This window comes from Podarcis vaucheri, assembly GCF_965113315.1.
Source record: "Podarcis vaucheri genome assembly, chromosome: 5".
Taxonomy (NCBI): Eukaryota; Metazoa; Chordata; class Lepidosauria; order Squamata; family Lacertidae; genus Podarcis; species Podarcis vaucheri.
This window is the reverse complement of record NC_138763.1, coordinates 79692141-79715953: the sequence shown is the minus strand read 5'-3', so window position 1 is coordinate 79715953 and position 23813 is coordinate 79692141. Positions and strand designations below refer to the sequence as shown.

Here is a 23813-nt window from a genome sequence, read left to right as displayed (position 1 = left end):
GATGAAGAGGAGGCAGCCATGACCTTTTCTAATTTTATTGGGGGACAGTGATATGGAGGCACATAAGGCCACCATATCACTGAAGTCTGGATATGGTTAGTGTCTGGGTGGAACAACCTGTGTGCCACTAGGGGTTCCACGACTGAAGGAGGGATGGGTGGATGACCAGGCAAAAACCTTCCCTGTGATCTCAGAGAATGAGGACCACAAGGAACTTATGGCAGCAGTGAAGCCAAACTCCAGCTTGTTTATTTATGGAACTATTTTCCTGCCATTCCTCCCCAAAGCTGAAACGCCAGCCAACATTCCTGAGCTTAAGCTGGAGATACATTTCTTTTGTTTTGCTCTGATCAGAAACTGAGTTACAAAGTTCTGCACCAGTTGAAACTTCCAAGCCAGCTTCAAGAGCCATCCACAGATATGATTTGAGCTTTCTGGAGATGATTTCTGCAGCCACAACAACGGCATCTTTTTCAGCCATTAAGAATATGGGCTTTCCCCCTTAAGTAGCTGTGGCTTTATCTGTGTTACAGTCTCCATGTCAAAGCATCCCTGGGGATGGTGGGACAGGTAGCATCATGTGGAGAAAGTTTAGGTTCAGGGTTTGTTTGTTTTTTGCATGTCTGCACTGGCCAATATCCTCAATTCCAGGTAAATCTAAAAAAATGTGTCTATTAGATCAAATACCGGGAGTTGGGTGGCTAACACATGCCACATTTATAATCTCCTCTACTTTGGTTACAGCTGCCGATTATAAGGAACTTCCTGCAGTAAAGCAACTGGATTCATTGGTTGGCCATTTGTGGTGTGCTTCATTCACTGTTTCTGTTAGAATCATAGAATCATAGAGTTGGAAGAGACCACAAGGGCCATTGAGTCCAACCCCCTGCCAAGCAGGAAACACCATCAGAGCACTCCTGACATATGGTTGTCAAGCCTCTGCTTAAAGACCTCCAAAGAAGGAGACTCCACCACACTCCTTGGCAGCAAATTCCACTGTCAAACAGCTCTTACTGTCAGGAAGTTCTTCCTAATGTTTAGGTGGAATCTTCTTTCTTGTAGTTTGGAAATGTTCTCATTTCATTTCCCCCAGGCCCCTTGCAGACATAACAAGATTTTTTGATTACCCTGCAAAAGCCAGCAAAGCTACCATCGAATATGGAGACCAGGAGAGGACATAAAGCAAGATGATAACCAGGGCTACTTTGGCCATTTTCCATTCATTCGTCATCCTCTGGGACAGCCTTTGAGATTCTTTTGTACCATCTGAACTGATGGTTTGAACAGCCCTGAGGAAAAGAACAAAATATGAATGAAGGAACAAAAGTGAGGTCTGCTTACGCAGAATGCCGCTTGTTTATTTATTACTGGGTCAACGCCATTGATATCCAAAGGTCCACTTTCATCAATGGAAGCACATAGATGTGTTTGTGTTGTCAATTTGCCCTTTTCACAGATGCAGCTTCAGCAGTCCCTGAAAAGCCATTTGGGAGGGTTAGGGGCTCTCAACATAGGAAGCCAACTTGTGCTGAGTCAAGCTATATGTGCATCAAACCCAGTGTTGTCTCTGACTGTTTTGGTGGCTCTCCAGAGTCTCAGACTGGGCTCCTTCCCATCATCAGCTTTTTGATATTTTACCAGAGTTGAACTTAGAACCTTCCACAGGCAAAGCACATCCACGCTGAGCCATTATGGTCCCTCCTTCTTGTGCTCTGGAGCAGAATGCAACATGATGGAGGGAGCTACATCTGGGGCAAAATCACAAACTCCAATTATATGAGAGTGCTTCTGCATGTGGATCTTTGAGTGGTTTTCTTTCCCCAATATAATCAGTCACAAGATTCTCATCCACAAGAAGCAGCTGGTAAATTGGGCATGAAAAATTCAAATCTTCAGCATGCGCTGCCAAAACCTTCATTATCTTGCCAGGCTCATCCATCAATACAAGCTCAAAGCTGTTTCAGAGATGTTGATTTGTTATCGTTACCAATAAATGGACCCTAAGAATTACAGCTCTGAGACAATGAGGGTGCCAGAGATCTCTAATATTGGCACCTTCAAATAAACTGCATTTCACAACTTCAACAGGGCAAGAGATTTTCAGTGAGGTTTAAGCCTGCAGTGTAGAACTGCCCATTGTGTATACCCCTCAAACTGAGAGTGCAGTGTGCATGTAATGCCATTTTCCATCTGATCATGCTGCAAAGGTGTCAAACTTCTACCCTTCCTTCTTCCTGTATCATTCTTTTTTCTTTTTTCACTTAACACCCCTTTCCCCCATTTTCTGCTTTATGCAACAAAAATGCAGGTGTCATTTCTTATTAGGTGGGATAGCACAGTTGGTAGAGCAGGAAACTCTTAATCTCAGGGTTGTGGGTTCAAACCCCATGCTGGACAAAAGATTCCTGCATTGCGGGGGTTTGGACTAGATGACCCTCAGGGTCCCTTCCAGTTCTACAATTCTATAGAATAACAATCATAGAGTTAGAAGGGATGAGGATCATTTTGTCCACTGCATACAGCTGCCCCATACAGGGATCAAACCTGCAACCTTGGCTATATCAGACCACATTCTAACCAACTGAGCTATCCAGGTTCTTGATGATTCTGATTCCTGTAGATGACCACACATGTTCCTCATTCTTTCCTGTGCCTATCAATCCTGGGGAAGGATTCTCCAAGACAGCTCTCAACAGAAGCAGAACAAATTGTGCAAACTATGAAAATAGAGGCAAACTGGACTAATAATGATGCTTTAGAGTAGACCCACTGTAATCGATAGGACTTCTCAACCAGTGTGCTCCAAGCATCAAGGGAGTCTGGATCTAACCCACCATTAAGTGCTTTCAAAATAATACATTAAATAAAGCAAAATCTAATAAAAAAGATGGGAAAGAGGGGCAGACACAAATGAAGGGAAATAACCATTGGCAGAATTTATACAGGTTGCAGAATTTTGCTTTCCATGTTTGTTTTAAAGCAAAGAGTACAAACAGCTCTGAATTAGATTTACCTTCCATCCAATACATCATGTCAGTTCTTAATTGCAACCCTGGTTCTCATTCATCTTTGTAAATTAGACTCAAGTAAAATCTGATTCGTCTCTGTCTGTTCCAATCCTTGGATAATTCATGGAGCGATTCTCCAAATCAGACACCCTAATATCTCTCTGAAATCTGATCCAAGTGCCTATCAAAATGATGTGGGAAATTGGTGCAGAATCTACAGCCATTTTTGCCTGGACTTCGTGTTCCTGTTTTGTTTCCTACTGGCTGGAGGTCACAACTTTGGGGGGAAGGGGGTGGGGGACAAAGTAACCTTCCACTAACGCAAACAATGGGAAGCACATGCGTGACTCACCTGTTTGTATTCCGGATGGCTCTGAAAATGAAGAAATAGCTGTATATGATGGCAATTAGGGGAATGAAGAACACAAAGCAAAAGAGGAGCATTGTGTAGGCACGGACCGATGGGGTGAAGGTAATATAATCCCAGGAGCAAGATGTCAGCAGGCCTTCCGGAACATAAGCACCTTAGTGGAAAGAAAAGACAGGAAAAAAATAAGCTTTCCCTCCAAAAGTTATTGGAACTTAAATTTAAAATGTAATCAGAAATTTAATTTCAAGCTTACTAAAGCTGTGCAATACAGTGGTACCTCGGGTTAAGTACTTAATTTGTTCCGGAGGTCCGTACTTAACCTGAAACTGTTCTTAACCTGAAGCACCACTTTAGCTAATGGGGCCTCCTGCTGCTGCCACACTGCCGGAGCATGATTTCTGTTCTTATCCTGAAGCAAAGTTCTTAACCTGAAGCACTATTTCTGGGTTAGCGGAGTCTGTAACCTGAAGCATATGTAACCTGAAGCGTATGTAACCCGAGGTACCACTGTAATGCTGTAAACCACATTTCAGAGGACAGCCTTTTGCTTGCTTGGTTTAGAAAGTCTGTAGTTAACTCATAGGATTCATTGCCGCGTAATCTTGTGACAATTTAACAACTAGCAAATTTATATTCTGGATACGTTTTTGTGGGCTACATCCCACCTTATCAGATCCATGAATTGTTTTCCTGAGTTGCAGATCAGCAATAGCTAATACTGAGCTGGGTGGACCAAGACTAGATGACTCTGTATAAGCCAGTTTCCTTAGGAAGGGAATAGTGAAAATCCCCAGTATGCTGCACATGTGCAAGTGAGTTGTGCTTGCACAAGAGACTTCCACTTATGGAAGAGCACCTTAGGATGCAAGCTATTGCACTGCGGTGATTAATATCCTGAAACTTAATAAAGACAATAATACTGGTCCATTATGAATTTGTCTTACAGTGTAAACAAGTTCAGTGCAGCTCAGATCTGACATTGTCCTCTCCTTGCTTCAGCTCCTAGAAGACTCCTGGTGTCCCATTACAGATATAGTTTTTAATTTATCAACCTTGCTCTGGCCACAAGCTAGATTGTGCAGACTGACACCTCTCTATTCCCTGCTGCTAATGGAAGGTTTATTTGATAGGCTTTGATGAACAACTAACACATCTCCTTTTGTTGGCTAAAAAGAACCATACCTCTTGTGACAAAGCACAAGATGAAACAGATTATTAAAGCTCTCGATAAAACCACCAGCAGAATAGAAATTAATTTGGTACATATAATTAAGTTTGTGGTTAAATAAACATTGTTTTTAAAGAAACACAAAAGAAATAGGAACTATTCTCCTGATGGATGTTGTATAGGAATGCAATTAACTGCGGACATTAAACTGCTGTAGCCTCGGCGATTCCCAGAATTCCTAGCAATAACTTCTATCATTTCTGCTTTGGGAACTGTCACACCAGATGTTGAGCCCAGCTTTCCCTATTGGTCCCGTGAGAGTGCATATTTTGGATACAATGAGAATCTAATTATAAACCAGTGAGTCTAATACTCTGTAAGTGATTATTCTGTCTCATCAAATTGTGCCTCTTTTTGAAGTGAGCTTTCTCATATTGCCCTCTTAAGCTATTTGTGAAACGAAAGAGTCTCTTGTCAAAGCAACTGAAATTTGCTTTTGGTGCATCTTGCATGGATAACGCATATTGATTTGGTTTTTATGAGGCCTCAGCCCTAGTCAGCCTGTTAGCCACACAGAGACCGTTGCCACAGGTGACATGACAAGAAGGGCAGGAGATTTGCAGGTCCTCATCAAATCAATCTCCACCATTTGGCACTCCAGGAAGACTGCAGTTGCTGCAGCAAGGTATTCCATAGCCCTCCTCCCCATGCAAGAATGCTCGCTCTGAGCCGAGATGTCCTCGGAGTCTGCCTGCGCCACTCCTGTTTTCCCAGAGCAAAGATAACAGTAGTAAACAAGTAAACTAGTAAACTCTTAAGCTTATTATGATTATGATTATTTGTAGTAACAGCCCACCCATCACCAAACAGTCCCAAGGCAGGATACAAAAGCATAACAATTCAAATGAGTACAGTGTACAATTAGAATCATAAAATAAAACCCACAAACACAACCAATATCAGAACGACAAAGCAGCAACACAGAAATGCAATGCACAGCAGCGTAGGATGGGGGAAGATGTCTACTCAGTCAAAGATGTGGGCAAAAAGGCAAATCTAACTGTCAATAAACATGTGCTGATAGTGCAAGGCACACCTGATTCTAGCTACAGTAAGAGCTGTTCGACAGTGGAATTTGCTGCCAAGGAGTGTGGTGGAGTCTCCTTCTTTGGAGGTCTTTAAGCAGAGGCTTGACAACCATATGCCAGGAGTGCTCTGATGGTGTTTCCTGCTTGGCAGGGCGTTGGACTCGATGGCCCTTGTGGCCTATTCCAACTCTATGATTCTATGATTCTATTTTCCATGTGCTCCCTCCCAGCTGTGGACTTTATTCCAAAATGCTACGTAAATTAGGATATGGTATGGAAATTCTGTTTCACAACTAGATGGACTGGAGGGAATTAGCAGGCCAGCTCTTCAATTAGGTTAGGAAACAAGCTCTGATTGCGATGTAAAACCTGTTACAATGTTACCCTCATATTATTTCTACTCTGTATGATTTGCTATGTGCTTTATTGCTTCATGTTGCTATGTTTTGATTAAAAGCTCAGAACATCATTCTATTTCACATGAAGATAGCAATATGCTTTGAATGGCACATTGCACATCAACAAACCAGCAGAGATGTTTCAGTTACAATTCTGAGTTTCTGGTTTCTATCTACCCTCTACTCCCCGTCTCACTGGGTTGCTAATAAGCAATTTGAACTTTGATTAGAGGACCCAATTAACAGTAGTGCATTGGCCGGGTAAACCCGAACACTGATTGGATCTCCAAATTAACACCGGGGGGGGAGGCAATGAATATTCAATTTTACTGCCCCCTCCCATAAACTTGCACCTAGCACCCCATCTCTTTGACACACTGTGAAAACTTAACCTTAGAGCACAGCAAAGAAGTAAAATGTTGGGAATTGGATCAAACACACACACTATTCCATGTCATCAAGGCTTTCAGTATGGCCCCATTGTGAACAATCAATCTATATGAAAATCAGGAAAATATCCTGTATTTATTCATGCCTATTATTTATGCTGTTCAGCTCAGCTTGAATGCAGAAGGTTATGCAAATGTTATGCAAGATGCCCCCCCCATTATTTTTCATCCCTGATTTTATCTCCTCTTTTCTCTGTAATTCGCTAATGAGTTTCCCAGCACAGGCGTCACTGCAATGTAATTGAACAGACCATAAGCACTACAAAGCTTTCCCCCTTGGTTGTATGTCTTAGAGATTTGTTCGCTCCGAACCCGTCTCCCTTACAGAGAATTTCTTCCTGTTAAATATGTAAATCCTCTTTCATCTGTCACAAGCTCTAAAAGGCCCGTTCTATAAATTCCTGCTTTTCCTCTCAGTATCAAGTAATCAGATTTTAAAAAATTCTGTCTCACTTACTCCATCCAAAGAAGGGAGGAAGGCTCCATGCTAAGGAATACAGCCAGACTCCTAACAGGATTAGCAAAGCTTTCTTCTTAGACATTACTCCAATGGAAGCCAAGGGTCGCGTAATCACAAAGTACCTGTCCAGGGCTATCACTGTTAGAGTGATCATGGAAGCGATGCCGAAAAGCGCTCCACAGAAAGCGTACAGCTCGCAACCTTTCCAGAAAGAGCACAGCAGAGTTAGCAGGCAAATCAAAATGCACACTTATTTTACTTGATTTAATCATAGACACTAGGTGAGGGTAGGAAGGGACTTATTCGCCATTTCAATTTCTCTCTGTTTTCTGTTTCTCTCGCTTTAAATTCACTTATCCACATTTCCACACCGTTTCATGGTGATGATGATTGTTTTAAGTTCTCATGAAGCATTTGAGATTATTTTCACCTAATATGCACATGTTGGGAAGCAATTTTCACTAATGTAGAGAATTTCTGCAAAGCAATTTTCCCCAATATAATGGGTGGAATATAAGAAATATTTAATGGAAGCCTCCCAGAGTGGCTGGGGCAATATTAGTCCTCCTCCTCCTCCTCCTCCTCCTCCTCAGGTTACAACAGCAAAGGGAACATCACCTTCAAGTCTCAAGAATGGCTTTTCTTGACCAAAGAGGCAGGGTGTGCGAAAAATTGGGAAACCATCAACAAACTATTATAAATTCCTTGTTAAGTCTGCAATGGCAGTTGATTAAAAACAACAACAGCAGTCCCACTGGCAATCTGATAAACTTCTAAGCCAGCCTGTTCAGTCTAAATGATTTGGGGGACAATCTGTTTCTAACATACCCTTTTCACCAAATACCCATCGTTTGTTGAGACTGCTGGTGAAGAAAACTGGACACTGGGTGACGGCCATTAGGAAATCACTAACAGCCAGGTTGATAATGAACATGTTGGCAGGAGTCCGAAGGCCTCTGCTCCTGTGAAAGAAGAGAGGAGAATGCAAGTAACTTTTAAGAGGGTGTCAGGGCTACGGCCCCATCTGCACCTTATATTGAAAGCGGTGTCACACCACATGACTTCCTCAAAGAATCCTTGGGACTATTGTTTGTTAAGAGGCCTCATTCCACTCACAGAGCTCCACCTCAGAGTGGTTTAACCATAAATCCTCTTCCCAGGGAGCTCTGGGAATTGTAGCTCAGGGTTAACGACTCTCTTCACCCGTAAGAAATGACATTTCCCATAATTCTTTGGAGGAAGCCATGACTATTTAAAGTGGTATGACACTACTTTAAATGTACAACACAGACTAAGATGTTCAAAACAAGCAGCAAGACCAAAAGAAAAGGTAAGCAACTTACGTTACCAGTGTGGGCAGATTCATATTTACACACACACACACACACACACACACACCCTACAAATTGAATTTGAGCCCCATCTTTACAGCAGGGGTAGCCAACTTTTGTGTTCTGGGGTGTTTCTGTATTCTGAAGATATTGGTCCAAAGGTCTGAGGTAGATTTTACAAAGGCAACTGAGATGATCACAAGTGAGGGCTTCCCAAGACACAGGCTTTCATCTATCAGTACAGCCTTCCCAGTTATAGAGAAATGCATTCAGGCAGAGCATTGCCTACAAATAGGTATATTTGCGTGATATGTGCAAAGGAAGCTCATTCGTAGAGCATCTGCTTTCCATGGAAGAGGTTGCAGGTTCAATCCCCTACATGTAGGGCCGGGAATGTCCCATGGCTGAAGCCTTGGAGAACCACTCCCAGCCAGTATAGATAATATTGAGCTACAAGTGAAAGGGTGGCGCTGTAAAATTTGGTAGGGCCACCAGTTGGTAGTGGCCAACTATTCACAACAGAGTGGCGCACATGGACAGGCTTTCACCACTAGCCCAGTGACACAAATAGAATGCCTGCCTCTGAATGGTCTGTCCTACATTTCTCCGCTGCTGGTGATTAATGGGAAATTAAAACAGATGTACTATGGATTTTCTGCATCTGGGTCATATTGTATAGGGAGGCCATTTTCCACTGCTGACCAGATTAGCAGCAGTTTCCAAATACAGGGATTAGATTTGATGGTTTTGTGTGTGTTTTAATCACCAGCAACATTAATAACTGCAGAAGGTCTCATCTTTTACTTTATTCTGCTGGCAACCTACACTATTTGAGGAAAAAACAAGGAGGAAATGTCATGGCCCCAGACCCCAATTGCTGAACAGTCATAGCACCAAGGTGGAAATGGATGCACACCTAGCTCATCCTGGGTAGACCTGGTGTGTCACCAGATTCCACACCTCACCCCCCAAACATCAAGGATGTACCTTCATCTATGGACTCCAAGGAATGCTCTAATGATTCCTTCACGGATCAAGGTAGTATCCATGGACCAAATCTCTGAAACCCCAAACCTCACAGCCTGAAAGGAGAACCAAAGGATGCTTGTCCTTTAACTAGCCATAAGCCTTCAGTGGACCCTTGAGAACAGACCACAATGCTCTAGCACAGGGGTCCCCAACCTGCAGCCCATGGGCCAGAAGAGGCCACGGAGGCTGTTTAACCAGCCCACAAGCCACCCCCTGAACCGACCTGTCTGCTCAGCGAGTCCCCGCACACTGCACTAAACCAGCAGAGCGCAGCGCGGGGACTCTCTTCCACGGCTCCAGAAATCGCATCTGTGCATGTCCGCTGTGCCAGATGCTTCTGCGCAGGCACGATTTCCAGCACCACACTGCACTGGTCTGGCCCACGGAGGATCTCCACAGGAGTGATCTGGCCCATGTCCAGTAAGCCTTGCCGACCCCTGTGTCTAGCAGTTGCACCAAGCTTGTGCTTCTGTAAGAGTACTGGCCATGGTCCTGAAACTCTTGGTCTTGAACTCTGACCTAGCACCCTTGGCACCCATAGAAATGTAGTGTTGGAAGGTACCTCAAAGCTCATCTAGTTTAACCCCCTGCAATGCAGGACTCTCAGCTAAAGCATCCAGATGGCTGTCCAACCTCTGCTTTAAATATCCCAGGAAGCAGAGTCCACCACCTTCTGAGGGAGTCTGTTTGGAGTTTGGATTTGGATTTCATATCCCGCTTTATCACTACCCTAAGGAATCTCAAAGCGGCTAACAATTTCCTTTTCCCTTCCTCCCCCACAACAAACACTCTGTGAGGTGAGTGGGGCTGAGAGACTTCAGAGAAGTGTGACTGGCCCAAGGTCACCCAGCAGCTGCATGTGGAGGAGCGGGGAAGCGAACCCGGTTCACCAGATTACGAGTCCACCGCTCTTACCCACTACACCACACTGGCTCTCTGTTCCACTGTCAAACAGCTCTTCCTGTCAGAAAGTTCTTCCTGACGTTTAGTCAGAATCTCCTTTCTTGTAACTTGAAGCCATTAGTTCATGAGAAAACATTTGGATCAGAAGAAAACAGCCTTGCTCTATCTTCCATGTGACAACCCTTTAGATATTTGAAGGTGACTGTCATATCTCCTCTCCTTCTTCTCTTTTCTAAGCTAAACACACACAATTCCTTAACCATTCCTCATAAGACTTGGTTTCTACACCCTTGATCATCTTGGGCACCCTCCTTTGCACACATTCCAGTTTGTCAATACAGTGGTACCTCGGGATGTGAACAGGATCCGTTCCGGAGCCCCGTTCACATCAAGAAGCAAACGTAACTAGCGATGGCACATCTGCGCACGTGCATGTTGCTTTTTGCCGCTTCTGCGCATGCGCGTGACTTCATTTTGAGCGCTCTGTTACTTTCGGGTTGCCGCGGAGCGCAACTCGAACATGCTCAACATGAAGCATATTCAACCCGAAGTATGGCTGTATCCTTTTTAAATGATGGTGCCCAGAATGAGACACAGTACTCCAGGTTTGGTCTGACCAAAGCAGAATAGAGTGGTACTATTACTTCCTTTGATTGGGATACTATATTCTGCTATGCAGCTTAGAATGGCACGAGCTTTTTTTTGCCGCTGCATCACACTGTTGACTCATGTTAAGCTAGTGGTCTACTAAGAACCCCAGATTCTCCCATCTTATATTTGTGCAGCTGGTTCTTTCTGTCTAAGTGTAAAAAATGACATTTGTTCCTATTGAAATTCATTTTGTTAGTTTGGGCCCGGTTTTCCAATCCGTTAGGGTCATCTTGAATCTTGTGGCACTGAGTCTTCTGCAGCATTAGTTACCCTTCCGAGTTTGGTGTCATCTGCAAATCTGATGAACATCCCTTCAATTCCTTCATCCAAGCCATTAATAAAGGTGTTGAACAACAACCAGCCCAGGACAGAACCCTGTGGCACACCACTTGTCCCTTTTCCCCAGGATGGCGGTGATCCATTAATTAGCACTCTTTGGGTTTGGTCAGCCAGCCAGCTACAAATCCACCTAACAGATACCTTGTCCAGCTCACATTTGACCCACTTGATATTGGGCAGCATGCGACAGAAGAGCCCCAGTAGCAATAAATATCAAGTTGTAGCAAGCTCAATCCCATTACTAGAATGAGACCATGTCACAGTTGCTTTTTCCTGGCTTACTCTCATGAGATCTTGACACTACACATCCATTGCTTAATATTCTCTACAGCCTCTGGCCTAGTTCCCATTGAGTTGGTTTATCTTAATCTGAGCTGAAACCCTTAAGAATATAGTTGACAACTGAGTCCAGCCATACAAACATGTTTCCTGCACGTAGAAAGCTATCATGACAGGAAAAGGGCTGTGTTTGGACACTACTCCTTGAAATCAAGTTTTCCAAGCAGAGGGGATTTTTTTTTTCATATTGAGGATCACACAACTACACAAGCCCTCCACCCCTCAACCAGCATTCTGCAAAACCGCCCAGATATAGGTTAATACTTCATTGAAAAAGTAGGCCTCTGTCATTCCCTTTAAAAGCACAATTAAGAAAGGAAGCCTGTATAATAAATGTATGTGTACACACACACACACACACAGAGAGAGAGAGAGAGAGAGAGAGAGAGAGAGAGAGAGAGAGAGAGAGAGAGCACTAGGGAAACACAAATCAAGATGCCTTGAAAATAGTGGAACATTCCGTAGGCATCAACAGAGAACCGATTTTCTGTCAAGGGCACCTCGTTTCAATACCGTTAAGTTTGTCTTGGAATGGAAACATTGATTCCTCAGGCTCTTTTCCTAACTGCTTTCCTTCAAACAAATGCACACTGTTTATACAGTTTGTCATTTCAAGAGCTTCCTGAGAACTCACTATGCAGAACAGTTTAAGGAATAAAGTGCAATAAGAGAAAAGTGCCCAGTTGAGATTCAAAATTACTGAACTAGATGGATCAACAATATACTAGGATCGTTTCCTAGATACATTCCAATGTCCTCTGGTGCTGCTAGCATGGAAACCTATCCCGGGGAATACTGCGCAGCAGAAAGTAACTGTGTTGAATACCTGCAGAAAGCAAAGATGACCAGGAGGTTACCAAGAGTTCCTGTGATCCCCACTGCGAGAATGACAGCCCCGATGGTATAGTGAGTGTGGGCTGGGACGTTCACTGTCGGGAAAGGGTGTGGGGGATTCAGCATCGTCAGCTCCTAGAGGGGAAACAGAATGGCAGAAATTCACAAAGGCCCCATTGTCTTTCACCCACCAGAAGGGCATGTATTCCGATGTCTCCTGGCGAGAAAGAAGAAAGTCAAAATCTGGGTGGAGCAAATATTTCAGAGAATATTTTCCAACCAGATTTGCTCATCTTTCAAATGTAAACACTGTAACTATGGATGACGGAGCTGCTTTGGTTTGCATTCACTAAGCTTTAAAGCATGGGAGTTTGTGCAGAAGTAAAGCTAAAAGGACCTCCTTGCCACCAAAAGAGAAAAGAATCCACATGGATCTGTTTTATGTATTAGCTACATCATAAACTTATATCAGCTTTATACATCTCCTCCGCCCCCAAGAATTCTGGAAATTGTAATTTTGTGAGAACTCACTGTTAGGGATCTCTAGACCACCCTTCTTGTTGCAAAACAATTCCCAGGATTCTCAAGGGAGAAGGAATGACACACATTTTAGCATCTGGTGTAAATAAGGCTCCAATGAAGGTAGTAATCAACATCCAGTGAGCTCCATGCCTGTGCTTACTCAGTGATGATAATGATGATATAAAAATAATAATACCCAGGTAATTCAAATACTGTGCCAAGAAAAGCTGTCACCTGTATGTATTCAAATTCAATGGATTTGAATGATTTCAGTACTCCCAGTGAAGGGGACAGAAAATAAGCTGTGCATGGGATGGGATCCCTGATCCACCCACTGGAAATCTTAATTTAGCTATACTCAGCCTGTTCCCCCACAACTAGACCCCTTCTTTTTGTAACTTGCAGCTTGATGCCCTGGGCTCCTTTGAGAGGAAGAGCAGGACATCCATTCAATGAATGAATGAATGAATGAATGAATGTAGAGTCCTGGAGAACTCAAAAGCTTGCTTGCTATTATGTGATATTTCGGCTGGTCCTAATCAAGGCTTTGCCTAACTGTGGATTTTGGGAATACAGTGGTACCTCGGTATTGGAATGTAATCCATTCTGAAAGACCATTCAAATTCTGAAACGTTCAAAAACCAAAAACTCAGTAGCCGACAGCTGGGCCTCAGGATCTTGCACTCAGCAGAAGCTGCGTTTCATGTTTGACTTCCGAGGCGTGTTCGAAAACCGAAGCATTTACTTCTGGGTTTACGGCATTCGAAAACCGAAATGTTCATCAACAGAGACGTTCAAAAACCAATGTACCACTGTATTATTTTAGTTCTATGCATCCTCCTATGCATCCTCTATACTCCTCTATGCATCCACCTCCTGCTTTTTGTAACTTCTAGTTTGACGAAGAGCACAAGAAAACTTGACAGCTTACTCACTTCTCTATATTGTGGCACTTTGGTCGGTCAAAACAAAGGCATTGCCTTACTGTGGATTTTGGAGTTGGTGTTGTTTTCCCCTTACGGGCCAATGTTGCTTCTGTGTGTGTGTGTGTGTGTGTGTGTGTGTGTGTGTGTGTGTGTGTGAGAGAGAGAGAGAGAGAGAGAGAGAGAATTGCAAAAACACCACAATTCATTTATGTTTAATGCCACACTCTTCAGAAGAACACCATCAATTGCAGAAATGCATCAAGCCCAAAGTGTTCAATCAAACCATTGAAGAATGAGGTGCAAAAAGAATCTTGCATCTAAGGCTTCAGGCCACTTGGTGCCAGTATACTTTCATTGTATTGCTAGGACATGAAGGCAGCATTCAAGCAGCAGCACCTTCAGTATAAGAACCCAAACCCCGCTTCATGCTGCTACTGAAAACAACCGGGGATAGATGTTTTCCTCTTTAGGAACATCTACACAATTCAAATTGCTAGTGACAATAATGAAGGAAAATGCAAAGAATGTTCTTTTTTTAAATAGGCCTTTCTCATGCAGGACCCTTTTGAATGAAGAGGGGTCTTTCCTCACCTGCAGAAGGACAGAAAGCAGTTTGCTGAAGTTGCTGGAAGGCAGGCACAATGGCAACCTATCAGGATCCCTATCCTGGGAGTCCAAGAAGCTGTGGCTTAGAGTGTAAACCTTAGATGATGATGAAGAAAAAAGAATGTGGTGGGGTTGGGGGTCTAGGATAAGGCAGGTATTTATAAAATTTATGCATGGAGTAACGGAGGAGTCCCCTCCCCTACATTTCTCATGGCATGAGAATCGATGCAACTGGCTGGCAACAGCATCAGGGCAGTCCAAAGGAAGGACTTCTTTGCATAATGCACTTTTGACTTGTTGGATTCCCTCCTCAAGAAGGGGTGATAACAGTCAGTTTTATTAATAATAATAATAATAATAATAATAATAATAATAATAATAATAATTTTTATTTATATCCCGCCCTCCCCAGCCAAAGCCGGGCTCAGGGCGGCTAACAACAATTATTATTATTATTTTATTTATTTATTTTGCTTTAAACAAATACAGATAAATATAAACAACTGACATCACAAAAGAAAAATCCTTGATGATGATAATAATGGAAAAGGCTAAAAAACTACAAAAAATATCAAAGGACATGGCATAGAACATAAGCCATTTTGGGAAAGAAAAAAGAAAAAAGAAAGAGGAAAGAAGGAGAAGGAAGGGAAAAAAGGGGGGGAGGGGAACGAGCCAAAACACAAGAAGGCTCGTCTATTGTACTCTTCCATCGAGGTCACAACAGATCATTATTCTTATCAATTCTCTCTATCTGCATTCCGTAGAATCCCTCATCTTGGTATCAGGGAACATTTCCCTATGCACTTTTGACTTGTTGGATTCACTCCTCAAGATGGGGTGATAACAGTCAGTTGCTTAGATGGATAGATTACACAAATTCGCAGGTGTCAGGCCAACAAATAGCTAAATGGAACGTCCATAGTCAGAGGCAGTATACCTCAGAATGCCAGAAGGTGGGGAGAGAAACAGCATCGGTGGGCTGCTGGCTTTGTACTCTGCTTGTGAGCATCCCAAAGACATAAAGCTGACTGTGACTGGAAGCAGAACACCCAACTACTCCACCCCTATCTACTACTCTTGAGGGTAGGACTTGAGGCAATGGCTTCCAAGTTACAACAAAGGAGATTCTGACTAAACATCTGGAAAAACCTTGTGACAGTAAGAGCTGTTTGGTGGTGGACTCTTCCTCCTTGGAGATTTTTAAGCAGAGGCTGGGTGGTCATCTGTCCTGGATGCTTTAGCTGAGATTCCTGCATCCCAGGGGGTTGGACTAGATGACCCGTGGGTCCCTTCCAACTCTAAGGTTCTATTATTCTCTGATCTGGGAGCTTATTCACCAAAATTGGGGGCAAAAACTCTTCAAATACACCTTTAAATAATTTTAAAGTACAACAACACAGAGTTTTAACAATCTACTAAAGCTGATCAGTGTACCTCAGCACACTGGGAATGTATTTCCAAAACCTGATGTCGTTTTCATAAGTGATAGTTTAAATCAGGTTCCCCCCCCCCATCTCCCACATTTGAAATTCCGTTGTAAAACCTACATAGGCTTGGAGTAGACTTTGGGCTGCTCTACATTAGCATCCAGAATTGACGCAGTAAATACTAAAAGGCAGAATTGCATATGACAACACTCTCAGATGTTAAAGCTCTTTGCTGAACAAGTGAACTGCGCATTTTAAAGCAGCTTAAATCACATGAGCAAGAAAATCTTTGTTTATCTCTTCTGGGCATATATTCCCCCATTTCATTTTTTTAATGCACACAAAATGAAATGTCAAATCCATCTGGCGGCCAGAAGGGAAATGGTGGCAAAATATCCTGACCCTACTGTGTTTGCATCACTGAACGTTCTCCAGTTTCCCAATATTGACATATAATCCCCTGAAAATATTATAGAGCAAGCCAAGTTACTTTTCACGGGCAACCATCCTGTTGTTAGAGATTTGCTGACCTCTAAAAATAATATACCAATTGCGGAAAACCAATTAAACCTAACAACATGCAAAGAGGAGGCAGGGCCCAGGAGTGTCTCTCCATTTTTCTATGAAAACAAATAAAGATCCTGTCTTGCCCAGCAGTCCTATAGAAAGGAAAGAAGCAGACTTGCTCTAATGTTTATACACATGCAAAACAAATCCACGAGGAAAGAGCAAGACTGACTCCAAGTCTGAAGGGGCCTTTGGCAAAATGCTCCTCCAATCTCTGGCCTGCATGGCTAAAGGTAAGGAATAAAGGCATTCACCATTCAGAAACATATGTTCAGCACCACTTTGACCACATCTGTTCTATGGCAGCCTTCTTCAACCTTGGGAACCTTGGGCTCCATTAGGGTATGTTGAATTTTTCAACTTTCAGATTCCAAAAACGAGGGATGCTAAAAAGTGTTGCAATGGTGATAACAGTATTTGTGTGTGTGTAGATGTGTGTGCTTTTTGTTCAGGATGGTGAACTAGAGTTTTCTTTTTCTTTAACAAAAACTAAGCTGCTCCAAAGAGACACGGGTGGTGCTGTGGTCTAAACCACAGAGCCTAGGACTTGCCGATCAGAAGGTCGGCGGTTCGAATCCCCATGACGGGGTGAGCTCCCGTTGCTCTTCACCAAGTCCAAGGCTGCAATCCTGCACCCACATACCTGGGAATAAGTCTCATTGAACCCAGTGGGGATTACTTGCCAAGGAGCCACGTGTAAGGATTGCACTGTAAGAGTTTTTAAAGGTTGATTCATCCACACACTTCCACCACTTGGTGAGTTATTACTTAAGTACTCTTAGCCAAGAGGGTAAATAGTCTCACTTTAAAAGAGAATTGGGTTTTGAGTTGCCTGTGGGTATAATATGGCCTTTCGGTCTGTGGGGTTTAACCTGCAGCGGGTGATTCACACATGCAAGTTATTTACTCAGTGCTACCATCTGTACTTTTGGCTGGAGTCAGTTCACCCTTTCAAATGTCAGGTGTGGAGAAATACATCTCTATATCTATCTATCTATCTATCTATCTATCATCTATCTATCATCTATCGTCTATCTACCTATCAACACACACACACACACACACACACACACACACACACACACTTTCAAAAAAATTATGAGTTGCAGAGCTGTGGGAGATTTCCACAAAGGGTGTCCCATAGCAAGTCCTGTAGCATCTGTGTCTTCTCCCCAAATTGAGTCTATACATCGCATTAAGCAACACATATGGTCACCTTTAAATGCCACACTTTTGCATACTAAAAAGCACTGGTAGAAATGTAGAGCTAAAATAAAAGGCATACAAGTGACGTAGAAAATATACCTACATTGTAGTCTCAAAGGTCTGCCCTTTCCCCCATTTGCAAATGACATCCCTATTGGACTGTCAAATTTGGGCCACTTTCCACTAATCCTGTCTCTCTTTCTCTCTCCCCCCCCCCAGCTGTTGCCATCTGCTATCCATTTCCATGATGAGATCCAAAAAACCCCAGAAATATATGTGTTCATATAGCACCTAACACATTCATTCTCTAATGAACTCTAGCCTAAGTGTGTGTAACCGCATGGTTACGTAGTTCCAATTGCAGGGAATCACAAGCAGGGAAAGTGTTTTTGTGCTCATGTCCTGCCTTAAAGAATCACAGAATCATAGAGGGGACCACAAGGATCATCTACTCCAAACCCCTGCAAGGCAAGAATCTTTTGCCCAACGTGGGGCTTGAACCCATGACCTTGATATTAAGAGTCCCATGCTCTTCCAACAGAGCTGTCTATCCTTGCATGTGGGTTCCCCAGTGGCATTTGGTTGGCCATCATGACAGCAAATTGCTGGACTCGACGGTCTCCATGCATGTTCTCATTCTACTTGCTTTTACCTTTCCTTCTCCTCCCCTGTCTGCCACTGTCTCTTGCTCTCTCAGAAAAGACACTGTAAGCTTTTGCAGGTTGACTGGTTGCTCACATTACTCTGTAAAACACCGTGCACATCAATGCTGCTGTGTCAATACATTTCAATATAAATCCTCATAGTCAAATCCCACTATTTCCCCAAGCTCTTGCCTGCATGCAGTTTGGCACTGTTATTTATCTCTTTTGCATAAAGAGATTTTGTTTCATCTTTTGAATGAATAAATATTACCAGCGGGACCTGCAATAAAACATTGCTTTGTAGAGCGTTCTGGTTCAGCAGTGCAGGATTTGGGTGGTGCGGGTTTTTCCCTGTACAGAGCACCGAGCCGAAAGGTTGCAAAATATTATTATTAACAATAGTAATAATAATAATGAAACCTATATATATATGGGTACCTACTGAGAAGAAGCATAAAAAACAACTGCATGAAAATGAATTATTGTGAAAATAAGACGTATTGCCATATTACCAAAGTCCTCCTGTGGTTCCAGTTACCCATCTCCTTCTCCTAAATGCTACGTTCCATTCCTGCTCCCACCCAGTTAAGGCAGTGAATGTCCTGTGTGAGTGTCTGGAGGTGGTTGGAGGATGGATGGTGGGTAATGGATTGAGGTTGAATCCTGACAAGACAGAAGTACTGTTCTTGGGGGGCGGGGGGGGGCGGGCTGGTGTGGAGGACTCCCTGGTCCTGAATGGGGTAACTGTGCCCCTGAAGGACCTGGTGCACAGCCTGGGAGCCATTTTGGACTCACAGCTGTCCATGGAGGCACAGGTTAATTCGGTGTCCAGGGCAGCTGTCTATCAGCTCCACCTGGTATGCAGGCTGAGACCCTACCTGCCCGCAGACTGTCTTGCCAGAGTGGTGCATGCTCTAGTTATCTCCCACTTGGACTACTGCAATGCGTTCTACGTGGGGCTACCTTAGAAGGTGACTCAGAAACTGCAATGAATCCAGAATGTGGCAGCTAGACTGGTGACTGGGAGTAGCTGCTGAGACCATATAACACCGGTCCTGAAAGATCTTCATTGGCTCCTAGTATGTTTCCGAGCACAATTCAAAGTGTTGGTGTTGACCTTTAAAACCCTAAACGGACTCGGTCCAGTATACCTGAAGGAGCGTCACCACCCCCATCGTTCTACCTGGACACTGAGGTCCAGCGCCAAGGGCCTTCTGATGGTTCCCTCGCTGCGAGAAGTGAGGTTACAGGGAACCAGGCAGAGGGCCTTCTCAGTAGTGGCACCTGCCCTGTGGAACACCCTCCCAGCAGATGTCAATGCAATAAGCAACTATTGTACTTTTAAAAGACAACTGAAGGTGGCCCTGTTTTTAATATTCGGTTGGAAGCCACCCAGAGTGGCTGGTGGAAACCCAGCCAGATGGGCGGGGTATAAATAATAAATTTAATATTATTATTATTCTTTCCCACAACCAATTCCCAACCCACCATCAGAATTCTATTGCTACCGAGCATGCTCCATCCTCATTGGGCAATTCTGGGGTTCCCCTCCCACTTTGGGATTTCCCCCCTAAAGGTTGTTTCGACTTCTGCAAGCCTCTGGTACTTTTGCAAACAGACTCTTGTGTGTGAGTGGTGCCGGTTGACTTACATAAGGACCAGCACTAGCAGAATTGAATCAGCTATTAGTATATATCATAAGATTGCTATGCATTTTTGATCTTGGGTTGTATCCAGTGCCGGAGTAGACCCATAGAAATGAATGGACATGACTAAAGTACTGTAGTTTCATTAATTTCAATAGGTCAACTCTGAATGGGACTTAGTTGGATGCAATCCCTCGTATATATCCTCCATTTACAATTAACAAGCACATGATTTAAACAGAAAACTAATTACGTGTTGTATATTGTTGTAATTTTTGTAACCTACCCTGGAACCTAAGGGCGTAAGACAGGTTAATAGTAAGAGTAAGAGTAATAATACTGAATTCACCTAAGACAGTGAAAGATTTTTGTACATTTTGATGCTCATGCAAATGATCATCTTATACAACAACATAATGTCAAAGGAGAGAATTCACAGAAGATGCATGGAGAGCTCGCTGGCCTCAGAAGTCCATCTGAATTTTTCAATGTGTTCTCTCCTCTGAAGTTATGTGAACAGACCACTTGCATGAGCAAGACGGCTGCCAGAAGTAATAGATGACTTGGCCCTCAGAACACTAATTTCACTGATAGCCGTGCCAAAACCCATTCACAAAAGTTAGACCTGAAAGATTGCAAGAGGCAGTTTGAAAGATGGAAGTAAATTATGTGCGGCAAACTATGATGCATGGCCACCACTTCCGAAGTGTAGCATAACACCAGTGTAGTTAGGCAAAGCGAACCATACACTTTTAATTCACTGCATGCAATAATCTCTGCACCAAGTCTCTTCACAGCATCCCACAAAGGAGCCCACTCCCTGCTCAATTGGAAAGTAGTTTAACTATCTTTGATTCTTGGTTTTGTTTGTTTCAACTTTAAGGACTATTTAAACAGTGGACAAATGTTACTAAATCCCCTGTCCAAAGTGAGAGGGTGAGAGATGGGGCATTTTACTTTTCAGAACTCCTGTGATAAATATGCGCCACTCGTTTCCTTAAACACCAGAAAAATGATCACAAGGTTACAGGTAAAAATAGAAATGGCAGAAATGATTTTTTAAAAAAGTCCTTTCCTACTTTATAAGGATTATAGTGTATTTGTAGCAAGAGCTTTGATAGAAAAGATCCACATTTGGAGCAGAGCCACCACTTCGACTTCCTATAGAAGCTCACGCTATAATAAAGCAGTGTTTCCAAGGTGCCACAAGGCAACTGCTTTTGCTGCAAGAGACCAATCTAGCTGCCCTTTCGGAATTTCATGAAAGCATTTCCTTCCTATTGAAAGTTTCTTAAAAGGCCTTAGAGGAGGACTCACTCAACAAGTGAATAAAAGCACCACAACCATCACCCGGCTGCCGACAAATAGCAGCTCTGACTCAAGAGTCACATTAATTGACACCCATGGGCTGCCACTCATTTCTCCAATGGAGTCAACCAATTGTTTCAGAACAGGGAAAATAGTTTTGAACCTTGCAATTCAGTAGTCTATTTCTGTTCGTGTGACCCTGACCACATTCTGAACAATGTTTCTCTTCTTCTACTGTAAAATGCCGTAAAATGGCAACCTGCGTTCTTCTTCCCGGTGGAGAAATCACCGGTTTTAGCACAGACAGGTCACCCACCTTCTGACTAGAGAGGTCTATTTGCAGTTCCACTGGCGATCTTTAAACAAATTCCATTCCTGCTCCCCTCAACTTTTCCTTGAAGATGCTCATTTGTGAATTGCTAACTTTACACAGGTAAAGGTCACACAGTCTCACACACTCTTGCCTGACCCAATAGTTCCTGCACAGTTCCATTAAAATTCGGCACTATTACCACCAGACTAAACTTTTGCTATATAGGCTTAAATCACCCACAAGCAATTTCTCGGTCGCACTTACTGTCGGGGTTAATGGAGCCAGGTCCACCAGCTTGAAGACATTTGCTTCCGAGTCATTCAGGAAATCTGCGACTCTACTGTGGTAGGAGTCCGTAGGCGGGTATGAGGTGTCTCTTTGCATGGACTGAGTATTCATATGGGTAAGGTCGAAACCATTTACCCAGGAAATGCCACCAAAACGAACAAAAATCCCTCTGCGTAGGACCCTTTAATCGATCAGCACAGTTTCACCCATTTTCAACTTCTCAAAAAGACTTGTCTGATTTCTCTCTCCCAGTCTCTTCTGAAGCTGTACACAATCCAATGGTGATTATTTTTTCTCTCTGTAAAGCCTCAGAGTCCCTCTTTCGGTCTCTAAGCTCAGCAAGAGGCAGCAGCGATGGAAGCAGCTTTCTATTTAAATATGAGAGCCTGCAGATTGTGCACATGCCCAGTTAGAACCTGATTTGTCCCATGCAAATTCAAGGCAGCAGCGTAACTATTTCATCAAACCAATGAACATTTCAGTATAATGTCTCTTCCTATTGTCCCTTGGGCAAATTTGAGACATGGTAAAAAAAACCTCATCAGCTTAATATGATGGGAGAAATAAAAGGAGAAGACAGGTTGGTCTCATTCCAAGCTGGCCTCACTTTTTGTCATTTTAAAACATGTGTGTGTGTGATATTCATGCATCTACTCCTTTTGCATCCCTGGCACATTAATTAGTCTATACCTGATAATAAGATGTACTTTGAATACAAAAGGACATGATCCAGCTAATAAGCAATTTTTACAAGTGCTTTTGATATTTCAATGGGAAAGTGTTAAGCATGTCACTCAGGCAAATTCCCCCTGAAATCACTCTCTGGCTGGATCAGGCCCCAAGGGTCTAATGGATTTAGTTATGAATCTATCTATGTATGTGTTAATGGGTTTGCTTAAAAATCTAGGTCAGAATTAATAAATGTCCTACTTTCAAGGGACAAAGAGAGAGAGAAAGATGAGAGACTTAAATATTATAACATTAAAGCAAATGCAGTTTGTGCAGCATTGGGGTCCCTTTGGCGTCTTGATTTAAACACAGACAGAAAACATACTTTAAAACAAATGCTAAAAGGCCAACTGTATCCTTCCTCCCCCATCACATCCGCCAAGGGCAAGACTGTGTACCATATACTGAGAGGTGCATACACGTAACAAACAGAAAGGATTGCCCCCTAGAGATGAATTGATTTTGAAAATGCTGTCCTGTTACGTTATTAAAATGTCCTGTGCAACTTTTGACCTGCTAAGTCAAATGAGCCTGAAATGCGCTTAATATTTCCCCTCATTTTTTGTAGCCACACCAACCAGCAAATAAACACAGTTAATTAATATCCGTATGTGGCAGGAACCAGTGGCAGCTAGTGCCCATTGGGACTGGGAGAGGGAGGTCAGGGAGGCCAACAGAAGGTGGCGGCAGAACCACCAGGCAGAGCCCACTAATTCTACTTTTGTCCCCATCCTCCTCCCTGCTGAGTTCTACAACACTGAGACCAAGGAGCCTGGGCAGGCCAGGTCATCCTCTTATATACCTGCTGGGATTGACAAGGCATCTGACCCTCACCTGAATCTCATAGCTCTCCTGACGAGTGCTTTGGTCTGCCCATCAGATACCAGGCACTCTACTATTCAAATTAGGCCACACTGTTTTTGATACAATCCCCTTCTCAATTAAGTAATCAAATTTAATTTAGAATTTAAATTCTCAAAACTTTCTTATTTGTCAATTCAAGCAAGTAAACTACTGCTCTCACTTCATTATTTTGGAGCTTTATAATTTAGGAAGACTTTGGAAGAAATGATTAACAAGTCTTATCAGTTGCTGACGTATGAACGGATTTTATTTGCTGCTGTTCTGGGCTTCTGGTGCACCAGGGTTTACACCAGCATAATAGAGTTGGCCAGGATGTCAGAAGGGATACAATTTATGAGCTTTCTCCATTATCTGCACAGCAGGGGGCATTCAGTCAACAGTGCAAAGGCTGAAGCGT

General features: G+C 43.1%; 1 protein-coding gene across 3 annotated transcripts in view; it reads right to left on the bottom strand.

Annotated features, from left to right (window-relative positions):
- The window catches only part of OPN4 (opsin 4), a 41429-nt gene extending 19258 nt beyond the window's left edge, over positions 1-22171 (bottom strand). For 2 of the 3 annotated variants that reach the window (XM_082222436.1, XM_082222438.1), the window contains exons 1-6: positions 21800-22171; positions 12360-12502; positions 7770-7903; positions 6939-7142; positions 3361-3532; positions 1128-1289 (exon numbers count right to left, since the gene is read on the bottom strand). In XM_082222436.1, the coding sequence (XP_082078562.1) occupies positions 1128-1289; positions 3361-3532; positions 6939-7142; positions 7770-7903; positions 12360-12502; positions 21800-21934 (950 nt within the window). In that variant the 5' untranslated portion in view covers positions 21935-22171. The remainder of the gene's footprint in view (positions 1-1127; positions 1290-3360; positions 3533-6938; positions 7143-7769; positions 7904-12359; positions 12503-21799) is intronic. The other variant, XM_082222437.1, reaches the window with a different exon arrangement.
- Positions 22172-23813: the final 1642 nt, after the last annotated feature.